The following is an 18,671-nucleotide window of genomic DNA, read 5'->3' as shown; positions in this document are numbered from 1 at the left end:
TTACAATCCCTCTACCTAGAGATGCCACAAAGGTGAAAAGATAAGAATTCCTTACTCTGGATTGCCAAAATATTCCTGAGAGGGATGCTGCTGAAATGAGAGTTCGTTGAAATGGTAGTTCGCCATGGATACCATTTCACCAATGACAAGGTCCCCTTCCTGGTACCATTCGTTCGGGACAATTATGGGATCACCAGGATCACAGGGCAAAGATTGAACTCTGAAAAGTGGAAATAGGAGAAGAAAGAACATTTGGGCAGCAAATGCTCTCTAAATATAGAAGTTTCACTACCAGCAGCTTCCAATATTAGTCTGCGTTCACCAGCCTCAAAATTCCTGTTAGGAGCAAGGCTGAAGATTAAGTTTTAGCCCTGATTCTTCTTGCATATAGTGCTTATATACAGATGTTCTGAATGGCACTGAAGACAAATGAATTTTGGGGCAGTTGAAATCGCAGGGCTTGTGTGTCATTTTCTTCTCCTACCCAATCTCCATGGGAAAGACTGTTCCTTGATTTTCATTTCTCTAAAGTCTTAGTTAACTCCTACCCTCAAAACGACGCTATAGAGCACTGCACACCAGAATAACTAGACACTAGAACAGTTTTTTCCTGAACGCCATCATTCTGCTAAACAAATAATTCCCTCAACACTGTCAAACTAGTTATTAAGTCTGCATTACTGTTAATCTTCTCATCGTTCCTATCACCCATCTCCTCCCACTTATGACTGTATGACTGTAACCTTGTTGCTGGTATCCTTACGATTTATATTGACTGTTTCCTAATATGATTTGATTGCTTATTTGTTCCCTATGACTATCAAGTGTTGTACCTTATGATTCTTGATGAATGTATCTTATCCTTTTATGTACACTGAGAGCATAAGCACCAAAGACAAATTCCTTGTGTGTCCAATCACTCTTGGCCAATAAAGAATTCTATTCTATTCTATTCTATTCTATTCTATTCTATTCTATTCTATTCTATTCTATTCTATTCTATTCTATTCTATTCTATTCTATTCTATTCTATTCTATTCCATTCCATTCCATTCTATGGCTTGGTGATCATGGCCAGGGGGTGTGACAGGCAGCACTCGGGCTCCTGCAATCCCCTGGGAGCAAAAATGTATGGGGGGGACAAGCCCTCCCATGCCCCATTTTGGGCCTAGGAGGCCTCCCTGAAGCCTCCTGTGCACCCCATTTTGGGCCTAGGATTTTGGGCCTAGAGGCCTCCCTGAACCCTCCTGGGAGCAAGAATGGGCTGTGAGGGGGGGGTGCCACCCCCTGTGCCCCATTTTGAGCCTAGGAGGCCTCTCTGAAGCCTCCTGGGAGTGAAAATGGGCCATGGGGAGGGTGCGCGGCCCACCCTGCACTCCATTTTGGGCCTCCTAGGCCTCCCTGCACTTACCTGGGAGCCAAAATGGGGCGTGTGGGGACTCCTGGAACGGGTGGGGCAGTAAGGGGTGGGGTCAGCCAGCAATTTAAGTACCGGTTTGCCCAAACCGGCCCAAACTGGATGAATCCCACCACTGCTTTGAACCAATAGTCCTTAAAATCCAGAACCACTCAGTTTTGACAACAGTTAAGATATTTTAGTTCTGTTTTCTTATTAAAACGTGTGTTTGCTTACAATAAGGGCAATATAATCAGCAAAAGTCAGCTACTCCTAGTCTTCCAATGTCTTTTGCATCTTGCAGAATTTTAAGTTTGACTCTTGGTTTCTTGATCTGCCCTAAAAATCTAAATAAATCTTTTTTGTTATTGTTTAAAAGGTGTATTATTCTTCCAAAGCTGGTATTATTTGAAAGGGACTTCTCTCGTGTCTTATGCTTGCTCTGTGGTTTAATCTTATGCATTGTGGTGTTTTTTTAAAACATTATTTTATTATTGTGATTTACTCAGAGTCAATGGGAGTTCTTTTTTGTGAGTCACTCAAAGTGAATTAGAGTTTGATGGCATCCAAACTGAATAAAGTATATTTTTAGGAAAAAGCATTAAAAGATGGAAAGGGACAGATGGCATGACATGCACAATATACTATATGTACCCTTTTATAATTTTCTACAAGCCCCTGTCCCCCTATTTTGTACTCTGAATTAGGATAAATAAAAAATCAATATTTCACATTTCATTCTGTCTGTGTCCATGTGTGTATTACAATATCATAAAAATCACTAGATTTTTAGAATTACTTTTATACAGAGGCCAAAATTGTGGAAACCTTTTGGGAAAAGTGTATTTTTGAGGTTTGATGGCTAATAACACCACTTTTTCTTTTGGAGTTTCAAGATAATCCTATTCTACTGCTGGAATGGCCTGGGAATAGCCCAGACCTTCACCCAATTGAAAATCTATAGAGCCGACTAAAGAAACTTGTTAGTCAGAAGTGATCCAGCAATAAAACCCAGTTAATAGAAGCAATCATTCAATCTTGGTTTCACATTAGAACATCTGCAGAACTAAAAGACTTGGTTCACTCCATGGGAAGACATTGTAAGGCCATAATTCATGCTAAAGGTTACCCAACTAAGGATTAACTGGCATAGTGATAATATTTATATATCTTGTTTTTTCTATGGTGATAATTTTTGTATCTCTCGTTTTTTCTATGGTGACATTTTTTATATACCTTGTTTTTTCTACATGTTTCATTTTTCTTCTTTATACTGTAACTGCTATTCTAATAGCAAATCCATCATAAAAGTTATTGCATTGCATTCTTGATTAAATTATCTTTCCATTGATATATAATTTTATGGTACTACTCCAAAAAAATAAATGATGTTATTATCTAGTTTTAGAAAATACACTTTCCCCAAAAGTGTATTTGGGGAAACATACATTGTGGCCATACAGTAGTGGCCATACAGTAGTGACCACAATTTTGGCCACTACTGTATGTTCTATGTATTAGTAATATATTAGATATTGAAGATACAAGTATATATAGAGTATTCATTTGGAGAGAATGGTGTTACTTAACCTTTGGGATATTAGCTATCATAATACTTTCTCACATTGACAACTAACAATTATAAGGGTTTTGTTTTTGTTTTTCATTTATGGGAAAAAACTTTTAACAGGTAACTCTTCCTGGAATTGGTTCCAATTACTGTCACTTCCTCAAAGCTCCAGAGATTTTTCTAGAAAGCAGTGAAAAATAGAAAGCAAGGTTGATAGAGGTTATAAACTAACCCCAGTTCTATGAGAGCTTGGGGTAGTGGGAAGACTCCAACCGGATTATTGGGTTCAGTTTCCTCCAGCATCCGTTCTTTCTTTGATCAGACCAATTTGAGATTTGAGTTGTAGAAACCTCAGTCATTATTCAAGCACATGTCTGTATCTGCAGTTAAAGGTTTAGATTGATGCTTTCTTCTTAGGAGATGTGTTCAGAAATACCTAGTATGCTAAGTCAGATCCACTGGTGTGGTTTCATATGTTGGAGACCTCTTTTAGAAGATGTTTTGGCTGCTGATGTGTTATTCATTCTGATGTTCCCAGTGATCAAAGTGAATGCCCTCAAGTGCCCAGAAGCTGATCCTATTCCTATTCCACATGAGTGGTACCAACCAGGTGATCTTCTCGTTGGTGGGATAGCCTCACAGCATCTCTATGCCTTCAGTGAACATAACTTTGATAAACACCCATCTCAGGAGCTATATGGACTTTCAGAGTAAGCAAATCCTACGTTTTCTTCACCTAATCATAGAATAGAATAGAATAGAATAGAATAGAATAGAATAGAATAGAATAGAATAGAATAGAATAGAATAGAATAGAATAGAATAACAGAGTTGGAAGGGACCTTGGAGGTCTTCTAGTCCAACCCCCTGCCCAGGCAGGAAACCCTACACCACTTCAGATGTTATCCAACATTTTCTTAAAAACTTCCAGTGTTGGAGCATTCACAACTTCTGGAGGTACGTTGTTCCACTGATTAATTGTTCTAATTGTCAGGAAATTTCTTCTTAGTTCTAAAGTCTTAGGTCAATGTCTGGAATGCACTCCCTGACTCTGTGGTTTCATCCCCAAACCTCCAAAATTTTAACCTTAGACTGGCTACTGTTGACCTCACCCCATTCCTAAGAGGTCTGTAAGGAGCATGCATAAGAGCACCAGCGTGCCTACCATCCCTGTCCTAATGTTCCCTTTAATTGTATTCATTTTATGTATTCAATTCATACTTATACTTATATATATTATCTAATATGTACTCGACAAAATAAATAAATAAATAAAATAAAATAAAATAAGTTGCTTCTCTCCTTGATTAGTTTCCACCCATTGCTTCTTGTCCTGCCCTCGGGTGCTTTGGAGAATAGCTTGACTCCCTCTTCTTTGTGGCAGCCCCTGAGTTATTGGAACACTGTTCCTTGTTTCATTCACTCGCTGTTCATTCTGGATCACAAATCTCTAAGACACAGGGATTTAATCAAATGAAAAAATCATTAAAAGGTTTTGTTGTTAGATGCGAAGTCATGTCCGACCCATGACGACCCCATGGACAATGTTCATTCCTTGTTTCTTCTCAGCTTTTCTATATGTTGGCAGCTATTCTTTTGAGTTAAAAGTTGTTCAAAGAAAGCAAATGAAAACTGGATCTGGTCAAATCACTGTTTGAGTGTTCATAGAGTTTTGGGCTGTAGGCTAAATAAGACTTTTATGCTCTCATTAAGATACTTCATGCTGTTTTTTTAGGAAAATGACATGAGAGGGTGAATAAGAATTGCTGGATCACAAATCTCTAAGACACAGGGATTTAATCAAATGAAAAAAATTATTAAAAGATTTTGTTGTTAGTTGCGAAGTCATGTCCGACCCATGACGATCCCATGAACAATGTTCCTACAGGCCTTCCTGTCCTCTACCATCCTCTGGAGTCCATTTAAGCTCTTTATCTCTGAAAGGATTACAGGTGAAGGAATTTAGAAAGGAAAGCTGCATAAAGCAGGGTGCTCAAAGAATATCTATCTGAAATTTGAAATATTCTATCTCAAATAGTTCTAGGCTGCATAAACAGAGGGATAGAATCAAGATCCCATGAAGGGTTAATACCACTTTATAATGCCTTAGTAAGGCCACACTTGGAATACTGCATTCAGTTTCGGTCACCACGACGTAAAAAAGGTGTGGAGACTCTAGAAAGAGTGCAGACAAGAGCAACAAAGATGATTAGGGGACTGGAGGCTAAAACATATGAAGAATGGTTGCAGGAACTGGGTATGTCTAGTTTAATGAAAAGAAGGACTAGGGGAAACATGATAGCAGTGTTCCAATATCTCGGGGGCTGCCCCAAAGAAGAGGGAGTCAAGCTATTCTCCAAAGCACCTGAGGGCAGGACAAGAAGCAATGGGTGGAAACTAATCAAGGAGAGAAGCAACTTAGAACTAAGGAGAAATTTATTTTTATTTTTTTTATTGTATTGTATTGTATTGTATTGTATTGTATTGTATTGTATTGTATTGTATTATTTTATTTTATTGTATTATTTTATTTTATTTTATTTTATTATTTTATTTTATTTTATTATTTTATTTTATTTTATTTATTTATTTATTTATTTTGTCGAGTATATATTAGATAATATATATATAAGTATAAGCATGAGTTGAATACATAAAACGAATACAATTCAATGTCTTGACAGTCAGAACAATTAATCAGTAGTACAACTAGTCTTCAGAAGTTGTGAATGCTCCAACACTGGACGTTTTTAAGAAGAGGTTAGATAACCATTTGTCTGAAGTGGTGTAGGGTTTCCTGCCTAAGCAGAGGGTTGGACTAGAAGACCTCCAAACTGCCTTCCAACTCTGTTATTCTATTCTAAATTATAACAAAGTGTTTGAAGTAATGAAAAAAAAGATACAGGTGAAACGAGGATTCTTCATTCTCAACTAAGTTACTCACTGCAGAATTAGTTTCTCAAAGATTCTGGGAATTCCACACTGCAACCTAAGCTGTTGGTCTCTTTTGCAGTTTCATGTTCGTTCTTAAGCCAATTTCTGAAATTTGGACTGCAGTGAGTGGGCATTGGGGTCAGGATGATTTGAGTCTGGACTGTTTCTACTGTAGGACCTGGTTATTCTCCAGCATTTTGCCTTTTTTTTATCTGTGCAAGAAAGGTCAACCTGTTGAGTGCTTCTGAATTAACTTGTCTATCAGCCACTGCTTTTCCATTTTTCGTTTGCTCCTTCCTCCTAGCCTTTGTTTTACTGTCAGGTGTCTTAACTAAGCTTTTCTCCCACAGTATCATCCCCCCCACCTATCCCTTATGGCACCATCCTTACTCTGATGCTACAGTAACAAAAGCAATAGGGAACAGCTGGTTTTTCAATATTCTTCTGCAGGCCCATGAAAATTAGCTGGAAAAGATGAATGAATAATTAAGCTTCAATCAGAATAGAATAGAATAGAATAGAATAGAATAGAATAGAATAGAATAGAATAGAATAGAATAGAATAGAATTGAATTGAATTGAATAGAATTGAATAGAATTGAATTCTTTATTGGCCAAGTGTGATTGGACACACAAGAAATTTATCTTTGGTGCATACACTCTCAGTGAAAAATAAAAAGAAAAGATACATTCGTCAAGAATCATAAGGTACAACACTTAATGATAGTCACAGGATACAAATAAGCAATCAAATCATACTAGGAAACAATCAATATCAATATCAATCATAAGGATACAAGCAACAAAGTTACAGTCATTCAGTCATAAGTGGGAGGAGATGGGTGATAGGAACGATGAGAAGATTAATAGTAATGCAGCCTTAGTGAATCGTTTGACAGTGTTGAGGGAAATATTTGTTAAGCAGAGTGATGGTGTTCAGGAAAAAACTGTTCTTGTGTCTAGTTGTTCTGGTGTGCAGTGCTCTATAGCGTCGTTTGAGGTTAGGAGTTGAAACAGTTTATGTCCAGGATGTGAGGGGCCAGTAAATATTTTCACAGCCCTCTTTTTGACTCGTGCAGTATACAGGTCCTCAATGGAAGGCAGGTTGGTATCAACTGTTTTTTCTGCAGTTCTAATTATCCTCTGAAGTCCGTGTCTGTCTTGTTGGGTTGCAGAGCCAAACCAGACAGTTTTAGAGGTGCAGATGACAGATTCAATAATTCCTCTGTAGAACTGTATCAGAAGCTCCTTGCACAGTTTGAGCTTCTTGAATTGGCGCAGAAAGAACATTCTTTGTTGTGCTTTTTTGATGACGTTTTTGATGTTAGGTGTCCATTTTAGGTCTTGAGATATGGTAGAACCTAGAAATTTGAAGGTCTCGACTGTTGAAACTGTGTTGTCTAGTATTGTAAGAGGTGGTAGTATGGGAGGGTTTATCCTAAAATCTACCACCATTTCTATGGTTTTGAGTGTGTTCAGTTCCAGATTGTTCCGGTCGCACCACTAGTCTAGTTGTTCAACCTCCCATCTGTATGGGGATAGAGCTGGAAAAGACCATGGAGTTCTTCTAGTCCAACCCCTTGCTCAGCCAGGAGACTCTATGCTATTTCAGACAAGGGGCTTTCCAGTCTTCTCTTAAAAACCTCCAGTGATAAAGCACAACAACTTCTGAGGGCAATGTCGGAGCGTAAATCAGCCCCGTTCCCCCCTGGGGTAATTGCACTTGATTAGAGACGGATGGATCTTGTTTTTCCATGCTGTATACTTTAAAGAAAGAAAACCCGAAATATATTCTAAGAAACATTTTATTATAAAGAAATAAAACAAACTTACTAACTACATTGTTACCGGACAAAGGAAAAAGATCAGGAAGTTTCTTCCTTAAGCTTGGACATGCGCAGTAGCTCCAAAATCACAAGACAGTCTTATCTCTGTTACTACAGAGACATGATAAAGTTCTCGGCCAGGCTACCATAAGTCTTAGGATGGAAGCTCAGCTGGCAAACACATAACGCAGTGACAGGAAAGCTGTTCCAAAGGTTAATAGTCCCCACTGTGAGGAAGTTTCTCCTTAATTCCAGGTTGTTTCTCTCCTTGATCAGTTTCCATCCATTGTTTCTTGTCTTGCCTTCTGGTGCTTTGGAAAATAAGTTGACTGCCTCTTCTTTGTGGCAGCCACTCAAATACTGGAATATTGCTATCATGTCACCCCTAGTCCCTTTCTCTAGACTGGCCATACCCGCTTCCTGTGATAATTTGTTTAGGAGAGGTAAAGAGATAAGTGGAATACATTTAGAACATATATACAGACAGTTCTTGCCATTGAACATTGCATTAAAATCCTAAAACTTTATTATTAATGTTTGTTACTAGGAGCAACATTCTGTAAATGAAATATGTAATCATTTATAAATATTATATAGACTGTAGCCCAGGGGTCCTCAAACTACAGTCCGTGGGCCAGATATGGCGTGCCAAAGCCATTAATCTGGCCCACTTGCGACTATGAGACTGCCCTGCCCACATCGCCCCACCTACCCGCCGGCCCCCACCCACCTTCTGGAGGCCTCGGGAGGCGAAATATGGCCCCGTTTTTGGACGGCAGAGTGGTAATGGAGGCCGAGGAGGCCAAAAATGTGCCCATTTTTGGCCTCCCCAGCCTCCAGACAGAGAGAGAGAAGGAGAGAGGGAGGGAGGGAGGGAGAGAGGGAAGCATGGATGGAGAAAGAGAGAGAGAGAGAAAGAGAAAGAGAGAGAGAGAGAGAGAGAGAGAGAGAGAGAGAGAGAGAGAGAGAGAGAGAGACATACACACACAAACAGAAGTCCCTCACACACACCCCAAGGCAGCCACATCCCTTCATTAACCTGCTTTCAACCCGCAGGAGCATAACAAATTAAAGTTTAATTTGTGTGTATTGTTTAATGGACTGCTAAATTGGCCATGCCCACCCAGTCACATGATCACATAGCCACGCCCACCCAGCCAATCTGCCCCCCCCCAAGTCTGGGGGACTGTGAATTGGCCCCCTGTTTAAAAAGTTTGAGGACCCCTGCTATAGCCAAAAGTGTTTAATAGATTAGAAATATCGGCACTATATTGTAAAAATCTAATTCTAATCTCAGGCAGAAACCACTGGTTTTTTTTTTTTTCCCAATATTGTTCTAAGCATTGTTTTCTGAAGAGTTTCTTTATTTGCAGTCTCATCACAAAATTTTACCAGCATGTCCTTTCCTTAGTCTTCGCTGTGAAGGAGATCAATGAGGACCCACAAATCTTGCCCAATGTTACTTTTGGCTTTCACATCTATGACAGCTACAATAATCCGAAGATGACTTATCGGACCACTCTGGACATGGTCTTCAGATTACATACATTCGCCCCCAACTACAGATGTGGCACCAGGAAAAATCTCATGGCCGTCATTGGAGGACTTGGATCAGATACTTCATCCCATATAGCAGACATGGTAGATTTTTACAAGATTCCACAGGTGGGTCTAGAGGTGAGGGGATTCACCCTGTTCTTCTTAATCGATTAAAAGATTAATCAATGGATTAAGGATAACCAAGAGCATTCTTTAGTGTTCGTTCTCAGAAATTTCCCCTAAGATTTAAGTGACTCAGAATAACAGAGTGGAAAGGGACTTTGGAGGTTTTCTACTTCAACCCTGCACAAGCAGAAGACTCTATGGCCGTGATGGCGAACCTATGGCACGGGTGTCACAGCTGGCACACAGAGCCCTCTCTGCGGGCATGCGAGCCATTACCCAGCTCAGGTCCACCGCGCATGTGTGCGTGCCTCCCACCGGCCAGCTGATTTTCAGGTCTCTGCCGTGCATGCATGGGGATGGGGCACATCTGGGAAACACGCGTACATGTGCGGGGGGGATTGCACATGCATGGGTGGGGGACAGGGGGAGCACAGGGGGTGCAGCGAACCCTCCCGCAGCCCGTTTTTGATTCTAGGAGGCTGCAGGGAGGCCTACTAGGCCCAAAATTGAAGGGGACTGAAGGGGTTTTTTAAAGGGGATTTTATTGATTTTTTTTTTTGATTTGATTTATATGCAGCCCTTCTCCGGAGACTCAGGGCGGCTTACAATGCGTTAAGCAATAGCCTTCATTCTTTTGTATATTTTATACAAAGTCAGCTTTATTGCCCCCACAAACTGGGTCCTCATTTCACCTACCTTAGAAAGGATGGAAGGCTGAGTCAACCTTGAGCCTTGGAGAGATTCGAACCAGCAGAAATTGCAGGCAGCTGTGTTAATAACAGGATGCACTAAACCCCTGTACTATCAAGGCTCTTTTTATATTTGAATACTGAATTTTATGTGTTTTTTCTATTGTTGTGAGCTGCCCTGAGTCCTTTGGGAGAGAGGGTGGCATACAAGTTTAATAAAATAAATAAAATAAATAAATAAATAAAAACTGGGCATGGGGCATGCCTCACAGCCTGTTTTTCGTTCCAGGAGGCTGCAGGGAGGCCTACTAGGCCCAAAAGGAGTGCAGGGTGTGTGTGACTTGCCCCCCCGTGGCCCGTTTTTGTGCCAAGGAGGCTGAAGTGAGGCCTACTAGGCCCAAAACGGGGTGCAGGGGGTTCGTGTGCACATGCGCAGGGGCGGGAGGACGCAAGGGGGGTCATGCATGCACTTGGGGTGCACTTGGGGGGTGGGGCACTTGGGGGGTGCGCAGATTGCATTATAGATGCCAGCACACGGGCATGCTGTTGCACGCCTACGCGCACACTTTTGTCACGCAACATCAAAAAGTTTAGCCATCACTGCCCTATGGCATTCCTGAGAAGTAGCTGTCCAGTCTCTTCTTAAAAGCCTCCAGGGATGGAGTACCCACAACTTCTGGAGGCAAGTCATTCCACCGGTTGATTGCTCTTGCTGTCGGGAATTTTCTCCTTAGTTCTGGGTTGCTTCTCTCCTTGATTAGTTTCCATCCATTGCTTCTTGTCCTGCCTTCAGGTGGCTTCGGGGAATAGGCTGACCCCCTGTTGCGTTGTGTCAAAATGCTGCTGGTATTTTAACACGTTTCCTGTTAGGTTGAATGAAACAATGATTCTCTAGAGATTTATCTACATTTTCAAAAAATTGAGAAGTTATGGATAAGGAGTAAATTCTGATCTGATCTGATCTGATCTGATCTGTCTGTCTGTCTGTCTGTCTGTCTGTCTGTCTGTCTGTCTGTCTGTCTGTCTATCTATCCATCCATCCATCCATCCATCCATCCATCCATCCATCCATCCATCCATCTATCTATCTATCTATCTATCTATCTATCTATCTATTTATCTTTCTTTCTATCTATCTAGGTAACAAAATGAAATTCAATGTAGAGAAAAGTAAAGTCCTACAGTTAGGTAAGAAAAACCAAAAGTACACATATAAAGTGGGTGAAACCAGGCTTAATAGCAGTGACTGTGAGAGGGATCTTGGAATCGTAGTGGACAACCAGCTAAATATGAGCCAGCTGTCAAGTTGCAAAGCTTTCAAGTTGCCATGAGCAGGAGGGAGGGAGAACTGATGGAGCTGATTGATTTCCCTAACTGAAGTTACATTCCACAGATGCTTTTCTACCACAATCAGTAGGAGAGTATTGGGTTTCACAGCCAGCCAAAGTAGTTAATTGGAGAATGTGATTTATAACATGGCCAGGGAGGAGGGGAGAGACAGGGTCATAGGGGTACATAAATCTACGTATGATTAGTTCTAACTGCATCCAAATATTGCCGAAATGGTGCTCCTGCATGACTGTATTTCTTTTGAAGTTTGGTTTGTGGCTCATGAATTAATTAGGCATCTTTTGGAAACTTCACACCAGTAGTGTGCAGTGGCAGCCAAAAAAGCCAATTAACAGAGGGATACAATCAAGATCAAGTGCTAATACCATTCTATAAAGACCATACCTAGAGTACTGCATCCAGTTTTGGCCACCACATTATAAAAGAGATGTTGAGACTCTAGAAAAAGTGCAGAGGAGAGCAACCAGGATGATTAGGGGACTAAAACATATGAAGAACAGTTACAGGAATTGGGCCTGGCTAGTCTAGTGAAAGAAGGACCAGGGGAGACATGATAGCAGTCTTCCAATATTTGAGGGGCTCCCACAGAGAGGAGGGGGTTAAGTTATTTTCCAAAGCACCTCAAGGCCAGACAAGGAATAACGGATGGAAACTGATCAAGGAGAGATTCAACCAGTAAATAAGGAGGAACTTTCTGACAGTGAGAACAATCCACCAATGGAACAGAAGTTGCCTTCGGAAGTTGTGGGAGCTTCATCACTGGAAGCTTTCAAGAAGAGATCGGGCTGCCATTTGTCAGAAATGGTATAGGGTCTCCTGCCTGGGTGTGGGGGTGGGGTTTGGACTAGATGACCTATAAGGTCCCTTCCACCTCTGTTAATCTATTGTTAATCTATCCAATTTTTGAAATGATCCATAAAAATGCAGAAGCAAAACAAAAAACTCTCCTTAACTTCATGGCTTGGGTGCTTTTTTGTAGCTCACATATGGATCATTTCCAATGGGAGAAATTGATACCGGTATATCATCTTCACTTTATTTTATGGCCCCAAATGAGGTTCCTCAATATATCGGGATCATCCGATTGCTCCAGCGTTTTGGATGGAAATGGATTGGACTCTTTGCTGCCGACACAGAGAGTGGAGAACATTTTTTGCAGAAATTGGAGCTCTTGTTTTTCCAGCAGGGCATCTGTTTTTCTTTTGTACAAAGATTCCCAAAACTATTGCGTTTGGATGACTTGGGTGAATTTGGCGATATCATGTTTCATTTTTATACCCATTTCTCAGACGTTGAAACAAACGCCTACATCATCTATGGAGAATCTTTGACCTTAGCCTGGCTGACAGCTCTCAAATCCGTCTGGGAGGCTGCAAATCATGGAAATGCATCGTTCAGCAAGGTGTGGATCGCCACCAGCCAAATTGATTTCACGTTAACGGGAACCCAAAGGGAATGGAACCTCCAATTTTATGACGGGGCCATTGCCTTTCAAATCCATTCAAGTCGAAATCTAGAATTCGAGGAATTTCTCCAATCCATAAAACCCTATTCAGGGCAAAGAGATGGATTTCGAAACCATTTTTGGGAGCAAGCATTTGACTGTTTCTTTCCTGATTCGGGATCGTCATCCTTGGGAAGTCAAGAATGTACTGGGGAAGAAGGCCTGGGAAACCTTCCAGAATCTCTGTTTCAATTACAGATATCAGGGCACAGCTACAGTATCTACAATGGGGTTTATGCTGTGGCTTATTCTTTGCATAGCATGCTATCCAAGAGATCCCGATTGAGAAAAATCTTGGCAGATAAAGTGGCTGAATCTCCAGAACTACAACCTTTTAAGGTAACGTTTCTCCCACTTACTTTCCTTTGCGAAGAATTTCGTTAAGAATAAGTTAGCTCACCAAATGAGCTAAGCCTTAATTAATATGTTGTTCAAATAGCTATGATGTCAAGCCTGAAGCTGACCTTGCTGTGGCCCATTTTCCTTTCTGGGGGGGTGGGGTCCAAAGGTGGGCTTAAAATTTTTTAGCAAGGGGTTCTCTGCCCCATTGCTGGGTGGACGTGGCCATGGTGGGCATGGCCTAATCAGCCTCCTGCACCATGGTGAGGAGGGCATTCTTGTCCTCCCCAGGATCCGGAGGCTTTCCTCGAGCCTACAGGAGGGCAAAAACGGTCTCCCCAGGCTCCAGAGGCCCTCCGGATGCCGGAAATGAGCCAGTTTTTGGCCTTCCTGAAGTTCTGGTAAGCCTGCTTTTCACCCTCCCTGAGCCTCTGCACGTACACTGCACCCCATGTGGCCCTGCATTCAGAATGGGCCACATGGGCACTCCTGGGAGGGGCAGTGTGGGGTGGGAGGGGCCAGCCAGGGGTGGGATTTCGGGGTTCTCTGAACTGCACAGAATCTTAGCTAGAGGTTCTCCCGAACCCCTGCGAACCCCCAGCAGCCCAACCCTGGGGGGGTCTTTGCTATCGGTGTTTATTTTCACATGACTTCAGGCTGACACAACTTGGAGCTGAAGCGGGGTAGAGGTAGATGTGGGTTTGTTGTCAAAACAACATAGCTTTCCAATGAGTCAGGGATATTCCAATGGCTGGCTGGCCAGAGGAGGAAGAGAGACGTAACCAGGCAACAGGCCAGTATCCAGCTTGGACAATGTGATTTATTGTTTTGGGAAAACGGGAAACTTTTATCTTTTGAATGTGGTGGAAAGCGCGGGAACATTTAGAGTTGGCTTTCCACCGGTTGTGCCAAGATGATATTTCATAATAAAGCTGTTCTTTGAGGAATCAACCTGCCTTGGAGTTCTGTCTACAATGGGGGTATTACTTGCAACGTTGACATATGATTTAAAAAAAAAACTTGATTATCTTCTCTGCCCCAATGAAATTGCACTTAACTTTCTCCACAAGGAAGATTACATCACATAATTCTGTGTATGTTATGTCAGAGTCTGTAGCTATCCAGTCACCACACAAGTAAATAATTCAGCAGGATTCATTTATAGAAGAAGCTTCTTTATATACAATAGTATAAAACATGATGCATGTATACAATATCCATTCAGCTCTTGCAATGTGGTAGAAGAAGAATTAGCAAGGACAAGGACAACAAGAAGAAGTAGAAGCAAGGATTAGGACAAGAAGCAAGGAATAAGGACAAACGAACTCTAATATACACAGAACAGTTAAGCTAAGCGACGCCCAGGCTCCGAGCTGTCTGACATGACTCACAACAAATCCTGAGTCTCAGTCACCAAACAGTTCCCATTGGCTGACTTGTTGTTATGGCTATTCCAGGTCATAAATTCTTATATACTGACATGTTATTCATTCACAATATTTTGTGGGTTGATTTCTTCTTCTGTTGAACAAAACTGGATATTTACAAATGAAGGTGTAACCCAGAGATACAGAAGATTCCGGATCTGCGCACTTTCCGCCGTGCCCTCAAAACATTCCTGTTTCAGCAGGCCGGCCTGGTCTAACTTTCCCTTTATATTGCTTTCGATTTTATTTTAAACTGGGATGTCTTGAATTATCTAGGACCAGAGTGTTTAGTATATTTTAATTGGTTTTTGTTTAATTAACATTTGTATTACATGTATTTTTTATCGTTCGCTGTTCACCGCCCTGAGTCCCTCAGGAATAGGGCGGTATATAAATTTAATAAATAAATAAATAAATAAATAAATAAATAAATAAATAAATAAATAAATAAATAAATAAATAAATAAATAAATAAGGTGGATATACATATCCCAGGATAATGTTGCAGGATCCCAATCTGAGTCAGTCACTGGGACCAGAGGTTTTGTCTTGTGAGCTTTCAGACTCATGCTGGAGCCCATCTTCAGGGAATTTCTCTCTCACTAAAATGTGACACACTCTGCTAGAGAGAAGTTCCTTGAGGATGGTCTCCAAAAATAAGTCTGAAAGCTCAGAAGGCAACACTTCTGATTCTGGTACCCAGCCCAGATTGTGTCCTGCAAAACTGGACATTCTTTACAATACAAACTTTTTATTTTGATTTCACATTTTATCCAGTGAAACTGCATAAAAAAAATAAATCAGAAATAGAACGCGAACTGTTTAATGTCGATTTCTTTCATTATTGTTATTTCAACTTCATTGCTTTCTTTTCAAGTAGCTCCACCCATTTCTTCAAGGCATTTCTTTCAACAACTCAGCAGGAGAGGGAGTGTCCTTTAATGAGAAGAGGGAAGTTGCAGCAGGATTTGACCTCATCAACATTATCGTTTTTCCAAACAAGTCTATCCAGAGTGTGAAAGTTGGAAGACTAGATCCCGATGCATCTTATGGAAATGAATTGATCATTAATGAACATCAGATTGAATGGCACAGAGGTTTTAATCAGGTAGGGGCCCACATATATGTTGAATGCTTATAGTTTTACAGCTTCCATTTCCTTAAATGGAAAAGTTAAAATGCCTCCAGCTGTTGGTCATGATTTTCTTTATACCTAATTTAACTATCTCTATTTTCAACTGAAGAAAATCTTAGCAACTATTTCTGCAATCTTTTTTTTTTCCTCACTTTATGACCAGGTTCTTCCAGTTTCTCTGTGTAATGAGTACTGTCACCCTGGATATTGGAAGAGAAAATCTGAAGAGAAAACCTTCTGCTGCTATGATTGTGTTTCATGTCCGAAGGGGAAGATTTCAACTAAGATAGGTCAGTTTTGAAGTCCTACAAATTATGAAAATATTCATCTGCAAAGAAATTGTTTTTTTCAATTTCAAGTTGTAATTTGTCATGGTTATTTATGTCAAGTGCCGAGGAAATCAGGAGATTCAGGCAGTTCAATTGAGAATAAAGCTGTATTGCAAGTTTAAGCTCTCTACAAGAATCTGACCAACTAATTGTCAAGTGACAAAAAACAATGGATAGAAACTAATCAAGGGAGAGATTCAACCTAGAACTAAGGACAAATTTCCTAACAAAACAATTAACCAGTAGAATCACTTACCTCCAGAAGTTGTGGCTGCTCCAACACTGGAGGCTTTTAAGAAGATATTAGATAGCTATCTGTCTGAAAATGTATAGGTTCTCCTGCCTGAACAGGGTGTTGGATTAGAAGACCTCTAAGGTCCCATCTAACACTGTTATTCTGTTAATAAGGTAAAAATTCCCCTCGCACATATGTGCTAGTCGTTCCCGACTCTAGGGGGCAGTGCTCATCTCCGTTTCAAAGCTGAAGAGTCAGCGCTGTCCCAAGACATCTCCGTGGTCATGTGGCCGGCATGACTAAATGCCAAAGGTGCACGTAATGCTGTTACCTTCCCACCAAAGGTGGTCCCTATTTTTCTACTTGCATTTTTTATGTTCTTTCGAACTGCTAGGTTGGTAGAAGCTGGGACAAGTAACGGGAGCTCACCCCGTTATGCGGCACTAGGGATTCAAACCGCTGAACTGCTTGACTGAACAGAAATTCTGTGAATATAGGTACACAAAGAACTAATGACAGAATCAATATCAATCTTCAAGCAATAGCATAAAATATTCGTTCAAATGTAGTAAATAGGACATCAATGAGTTTCCATCTGATTTTTTTTTTATCCAGACACAGAAGATTGTATCAAATGTCCTGAAGATCAGTACCCAAGCATGGAGCAAGACCGATGCCTTAACAAAACCACAAGTTTCCTGTCCTTTGAAGAACCTTTAGGGATCAGTCTGGCTTCAGCTGCTGTTTTCTTTTCCTTCATGACAATCAGTGTGCTTGGAATTTTCCTTAAGCGTAGAGATACCCCCATCGTCAAGGCCAACAACCGGGACCTCACTTACACTCTCCTTATCGCCCTTCTGCTCTGCTTTCTCTCTTCCTTGTTATTCCTTGGTCAGCCAGGGAAAGTAACCTGCCTTCTCCGGCAACCAGCATTCAGCATCATCTTCTCAGTTGCTGTTTCTTGTGTGTTAGCTAAAACTATTACCGTGGTTGTAGCTTTCATGGCTACTAAGCCAGGCTCTTCAATGAGAAAATGGGTGGGGAAAAGATTGGCTCTTTCCATTGTCCTTTCTTGTTCTTTTCTTCAAGCAGGTCTTTGCATTATATGGCTGGCAACATCTCCTCCATATCCTGAGTTAAACATGGACTTCCTTGTGGAAACCATGATTTTGCAATGCAATGAAGGCTCCATCTTTGTGTTCTATTGTGTCCTGGGCTATCTGGGCTTCCTGGCTATTGCCAGCTTCATTGTGGCTTTCCTTGCCCGTAATTTACCTGACAGCTTTAATGAAGCCAAGTTCATCACCTTCAGCATGTTGGCTTTCTGCAGTGTGTGGATCTCCTTTGTTCCAACCTATCTGAGCACCAGAGGAAAAGCCATGGTGGCTGTGGAGATCTTCTCCATCTTGTCTTCCAGTGCTGGTTTATTGGGATGTATCTTTTTCCCCAAATGCTTCATCATTGTGTTGAGACCAGAACTAAATACCAGGGACCAACTGATCAAACGGAACAATTAAATTATGTTTACATTATTTTTATGAATAAAGAGGGGAGGATGTTAGCAAAGAAAAATTAAAGATGGCCCTTTTTCAATATTTCTTCCAACTTTCCAAGCCAACATTATATTATGTACTTCTACTCCATTTCATCCATTTCCTAAATTAGATTTATTCTCAGTTACTGAAGAAGTGATTCAACAGTGTAATGAAGGTCATCCAAAAGGTGTTTTTTCAAGAGGCAACTGGACTGGACTTTCTGGTTTTTCTTTGAAGATGTTTTCAGTGGTGGAATTCAAATAATTAGCTGCCGTGCCATTTTGCCGGTTTCCCATCCCCCCTGGCCTATGGCAACTCAAGAGCAGGCCAAGGATGCGAATTGACAGCTATTCTATTTCCACTCTATCAGATCAAATTTTTAATAAAAACGTGACTAAAAGAAAATGCATTATTGTTTCTTATTCCCCAATTTACTTTCTGCAGTGTCTTCTAATGTCTTCGAAGAGGACATGTGAAGCTTTTACCTTGTAAACAGCTGTGTGCAAACATTTGTAAGGAACATCAAGGTCCCTTAAATATCTTTGTTGCAGTAGTCAAAATCCTGAATTTATTTTTGAAATCTTGCAACTTTTTTTTCACTAATTTATAAATGAAATAATAGAATAGAATAGAATAACAGAGTTGGAAGGGACCTTGGAGGTCTTCTAGTCCAACCCCCTGCTTAGGCAGGAAACCCTACACCACTTCAGACAAATGGTTATCCAACATCTTCTTAA

The 18,671-nt window shown here is 40.8% G+C and overlaps 1 protein-coding gene across 1 annotated transcript; it reads left to right on the top strand.

Moving 5' to 3' along the window:
- Positions 1–8,405: 8,405 nt before the first annotated feature.
- LOC139324826 (vomeronasal type-2 receptor 26-like) lies at positions 8,406–17,916 on the top strand. The gene is made up of 6 exons (XM_070954577.1): positions 8,406–8,509; positions 9,100–9,391; positions 12,410–13,273; positions 15,581–15,808; positions 15,999–16,125; positions 17,015–17,916. The coding sequence occupies exons 1-6, from the start codon at positions 8,406–8,408 to the stop codon at positions 17,914–17,916; spliced, it is 2,517 nt and encodes an 838-aa protein (XP_070810678.1).
- The last annotated feature ends 755 nt before the right edge of the window (positions 17,917–18,671 follow it).

This window comes from Pituophis catenifer, unplaced genomic scaffold, assembly GCF_029215685.1.
Source record: "Pituophis catenifer annectens isolate HBS135680 unplaced genomic scaffold, rPitCat1.0.hap2 SCAF_15, whole genome shotgun sequence".
Classification (NCBI taxonomy): Eukaryota; Metazoa; Chordata; class Lepidosauria; order Squamata; family Colubridae; genus Pituophis; species Pituophis catenifer.
This window is presented reverse-complemented; position numbering and strand designations above follow the sequence as displayed.